Source organism: Sesamum indicum, linkage group LG5, assembly GCF_000512975.1.
Source record: "Sesamum indicum cultivar Zhongzhi No. 13 linkage group LG5, S_indicum_v1.0, whole genome shotgun sequence".
NCBI lineage: Eukaryota > Viridiplantae > Streptophyta > Magnoliopsida > Lamiales > Pedaliaceae > Sesamum > Sesamum indicum.
In genome coordinates, this window is record NC_026149.1 from 5,068,813 (window position 1) to 5,073,428 (window position 4,616).

Below are 4,616 nucleotides of genomic sequence, written 5' to 3' on the forward strand. Positions count from 1 at the left end.
TTTAAAACAAAATGTAACAAAAAGAAAACAAAATAGTTTAAAAATTTATGTAGTATAATTGAAGAAAAGTAAACAATAATACACGTTAATTACAATAAAGAATATAAAAAGTATTTTTTACCTGCACTTTCAAATATTTTAAAAGAATTGTACGTACACAAATAAGTTATAAAAAGATAAATGATCAAAATATCAAAACAAGAAAAGAATTTTGTAAACAAACTATCAGAGTACCCAAATATTCCGGATTCATGTAGTAAAAAAATAGCTCAAATTATAGAATATTTAAAACAAAAACATAATAGTTTTAAAGTTTTGTTGAATTTAAATAGAGGTGAACTTGGAAGAAAAGTTTTGTTGACTATTAAATTTTGTAAATAAGGATTCAAAGTTAATTAATTTTTCTATCAAAAGTATGTGAATATATCAAAGTAAATACTTGATAGAAATTATTCTGTTCTGGTAATACATATAAGCAAATACCATACAATTTACATAGAGTTTTTTAATTATTTATTTAGTAAAAAATAATTTTATCATTCATTTAATTCAATACTCAAAATAAAGGGCGTCTAAATGTACTAAATAACTTGAACAACACTGTTAATTTACTTTAACTATTCTCAATTCTTGCCCCCAACTTCCCAACACATCTTACACATTTTAAGTCGAAATCATCACTTGTTTGTTTTTCTTTTCTTTTCTCTTTAATCATCCTTTCAGCACTTAACGTTTTTCCTATCACCATAGTTTTCCTTTCTCTTCGTCACATGCAGCCAAGCCAACACAGCCAAAAGTCAACGTCAGCAGCTTCTAGCAATATGCCCACCAAACTCATGAAACCTTGTAAACAAGTGAAGTCAACGGGTGGAAATTGCCGGCTAGCTGCCCCATGTCGGGCTGTACGTGGAACTTTTCATCACCTTCATAGCCGTTAGATCATGATGTGGTATGATCTGACAGCATGAGTGGTTCTGACTCTGAAAAGAGAACTCGAGAATTTGCCAAAATTTATATCCCCAGAGAAAAAGAGAATAGATTTCTTCCTTTAATTTCTTCGTCGTTTAGCTTTATAGCAACGTCAGAGTGAAAGGAAAAGATGAGAATTCAGGACAAGAACTCAAAACCTGTCACCATTCATGCATGCGCTGAGACTGGAGATCTTATTGGCTTGCAGAGGCTGCTATGCCAGAACCCTTTTCTTCTCAACGAAAGAACCATTCTTGTAAGACCATACTTCTCTCTCTACATCTCTCTCTCTCTCTCTCTCTATATATATATATATATATATATATATATATATATACGCACACAGAGATATATTTTTATGCTTTGCGTTATTCTTGCAACATTCTGTTCATTTATCTGTGCTGATTATAAAAGAGTTCGGAGGTTGTCAGAGAATTAACATGTCATCCCTCTCGCAAATTCTTTCCCAAAGTCATTGTGGACGCCTTGTCCAATCCCGGATCAACGGCCTGGATTAATGGGCTCTTTTCTTGATCTTTGAATAAAAAATGTGGTAGAACGCTCGAATGGTTAATTCAAGAGCATCCTAACATTGTGACCCGCATATCATCTTCACTTTCTTGCTTCAGTAGTTGGGATTTGATATAGAGACATTTTTTCAAGTTAATATTTCTTTTTCAGGTCTCTTAGATTAAAATCTGTCTTCTACAACAGAAATTTTTATTACCAGAACTTTGTTATGCACATGTTTCGGGGATGGGCTTCAGTATTGATACGCGCGTTGAAGTCTCCAGTACATATAATTCCGCTGCAGAGAAATTATAAATGAAGCATTACAAAGATATTCTTTGATATATAACTGTTTTAAAAACCAGATAAATTCTAATTGATAAGAAAGAATTTCAAAGGCAGAAGGAATTTTTGTGCATGCATTTTGCAGAAGAAGATCAACCATGTAACTGTATTGATCCGGGTCGAATTATTCGATCTCCTGAGACGATCTCACCGATGATCGACTAACTCTTCCGAAACAGGTTTTGGATCCCCTGAGAATAAAACACGAACCGTGAGCTCGTCGGGTATGTCCCCGACAATGACCCTCCGACGCTCAAGTTAGGTTGATCGAGAGAAATATATTCTATCTCAAAGTTCGATCTCAATTAATGTATAGCAGTTACCTCATTTATGGCGTATCGGGGTCTATTTATAATACACAGTTGTACGGCAAGTACTGGGCCACGTGGCCTCATCTTGTTGATTCACATTCTGATCGAATGGTCGTCATTGTCCGGGTCTTCTGTTGGTTCCCGCGACCCGGGTCGGGTCCTCCGCGACCCGCCCGTTACAAAACACGCGGATCCGGTCGCGGAAATGACCGTCATGCCCTTAATGAAGGGTCTTTCAGTCTTTTTGTAGGAGGATTATATGTATACCCATCATTACTCCCCCACTTTTTCAAAGTGCAAGTTCGTTGCCTTTGAGGAAGTCGAATCGTCGCGTCCGTCGATCGCACACACGTGGCAGAATCCCCTCGGTTAATCTCGGGCGCGTTTCCCCAGTGCGGTCCGCTTATAAATACACCATCCGTTTGAACATTCAACCTACCGCACGCATAAACTTCGAGCGACCAGGACTCCTGATTTCACGTTCGCATTCGATCTGCTACTTCCAGAGCCATCCTGCTTAAAGGTACGATGCCTCCTCGCTCTAGCTCGAATTCTAAGTCTCAACCTAGTTCTGAGTCTTCTTCGAACGGCTCCGAGACTGGGTCTGAGTCCTCTAGGTCTGGGTCTGGCTCATCTTCGGGTTCAGGGTCAGGGTCGGTGTCTAGGTCGGTGTCGGGGTCTTCCCATGGGTCGTATTCTGCCTCTCCTAAAAGAAATAAGAAATTCCCTGCTGAAAAACTCCATGACCAACAAGCTGGTCCTTTTGTGCTTGCTAAATTCCAAGACCGACTTGCCAAGAACCCTTGGGAGGCTGTAGTTAGCAAGGTTAGAACTCCCGTCCATAAGATTAGGGAGAAATACCATATACCCTCCGACTTTGAAGTTATCCTCCCTGCTACTTTCGATCGTATGAATCGTCCTCCCGAAGGTTTTTGCGCCTTTTCTATCAAACACCTCGATGCCGGATTACGATTTCCTTTGGCTCCTCCGGTGGCCGCGATTTTGAAGAAGCTAGGGCTATGTCCTATGCAGCTCTCTCCTAATTCTGTCACTCACATCGTTCTTTTTGTGGTGATGATGCAATTTTTAGACTTAGAACCCAGTTTTGACAATTTTTGGAGTTTTTATTCTTTCACCACTTCGAAGCGATCTGGTAGTCGAGGTTTTTTCTATCTCTCGGCCAAGCCTGATTGCGGGTACTTGAGCGCCCTGAAGTCGAACGTAGGGGCTTGGCTAGATCGCTATATTTTTGTTCGACCTCCTAGAGGTGTTTGGCCCTTTAGAAATGAGTGGACCAAGTATAAGCCTGCCCCCAAAATAGGTGGAGGGGGGCTGGAGGGCGATCAGATAAGGAGCTTAACACTCTATAAGTACGATCCCAAGAAGCTTCTCACTGAGAAGGTTTTGCAATTATCTGGGCTCTCTCCCGCCTCCCTTCATATTGACGAGTCCCTAGGTGATTCTCCTTTCGGTTTTATTGCTACCACTGCTGCTATGCCTACGCGTACTCACTTTTTTCCTCTGCAGATAGTATAATCATGAGCTCGCGCACAGCTTTGCGGAGGACCGCGTCTCAGAATAAAGCGAGGAAAGGGGGGGGAGATCGCAGGTCCATCGGATGCACCGAAAAAAGGGAAAGGGGTCGCGGGTTCTTCGGACCCTAACTTGCCTGCCCCCGTTCCTTCTAAAGCCTTGGCGGTTGTGGACCCGGTTGTTCAGACGCCCATCTCGGTCGACAGCGAGGGGACACCTTCAGCCCATGGTCACCTTGGCTACAACTCTTCAGAGCTAGAATTAAATTTGGACGAGGCCAGTGGTGACCAGGGGGTCGACCAGAGAAGCCAAGGTCCTACCGAGGACGAGTCTAAGAAGAGGAAACGATCTTCCCCGAAGAAAGGGCATGGTCCGAAATCCAAGCTGGGACCTAGTGACAAAGGCAAAGGCAAGGAGCCTGCAGAGCCTTCTCACCCCCCTCCTCCCAAATCGCAAGGCTCGCGCGTGTTAAGCAGGATGGCTAAGGAAGCGGCAGACAAGACGGGAGCTGAAGAAGATCGGGATAAGTTTTTGCGAGTGGCGCAGCTCGCTTCGTGCTGGGAAGAGAGCCGGGCGGCTCTTCGCGGTAACGTGCCGCCCCCGGAATGGGATGACATGTCGAGCTCGTCCCTTTATGGCGAAGCCGGAAACGACACTTTTGCCGTATATAATTCCTTCGTTTCCGTTCGCGATCAAGGGGCGTTAGTGCCTAACAGCCCCATTCGACTCGAGGAGTTCGCGGCTCACTCTTTAGTCCAGGTATGCCTTGGCTGATAGGTCAATCTTCCTTTAGTTCGATCTTCTTACCTCCTGTCTTCGACCTTGCAGGTCATGACCTTCGTCAGGAGCCTGAGTCTCAAATGCACCCATTACCGGAGGAGTTTCATTCAATCTGACCAGAAGGTGCAGAACCTCAAGGCTCAATTGGCCGAGCGAGACGAGGAAGAG

The 4,616-nt window shown here is 43.1% G+C and overlaps 1 protein-coding gene across 2 annotated transcripts in view; it reads left to right on the top strand.

Annotated features, from left to right (window-relative positions):
- The window catches only part of LOC105162166 (protein CfxQ homolog), a 14,511-nt gene continuing 10,893 nt past the window's right edge, over nt 999-4,616 (top strand). For both annotated transcript variants that reach the window (XM_020693739.1, XM_020693740.1), the window contains exon 1: nt 999-1,225. In XM_020693739.1, the coding sequence (XP_020549398.1) occupies nt 1,100-1,225 (126 nt within the window). In that variant the 5' untranslated portion in view covers nt 999-1,099. The remainder of the gene's footprint in view (nt 1,226-4,616) is intronic.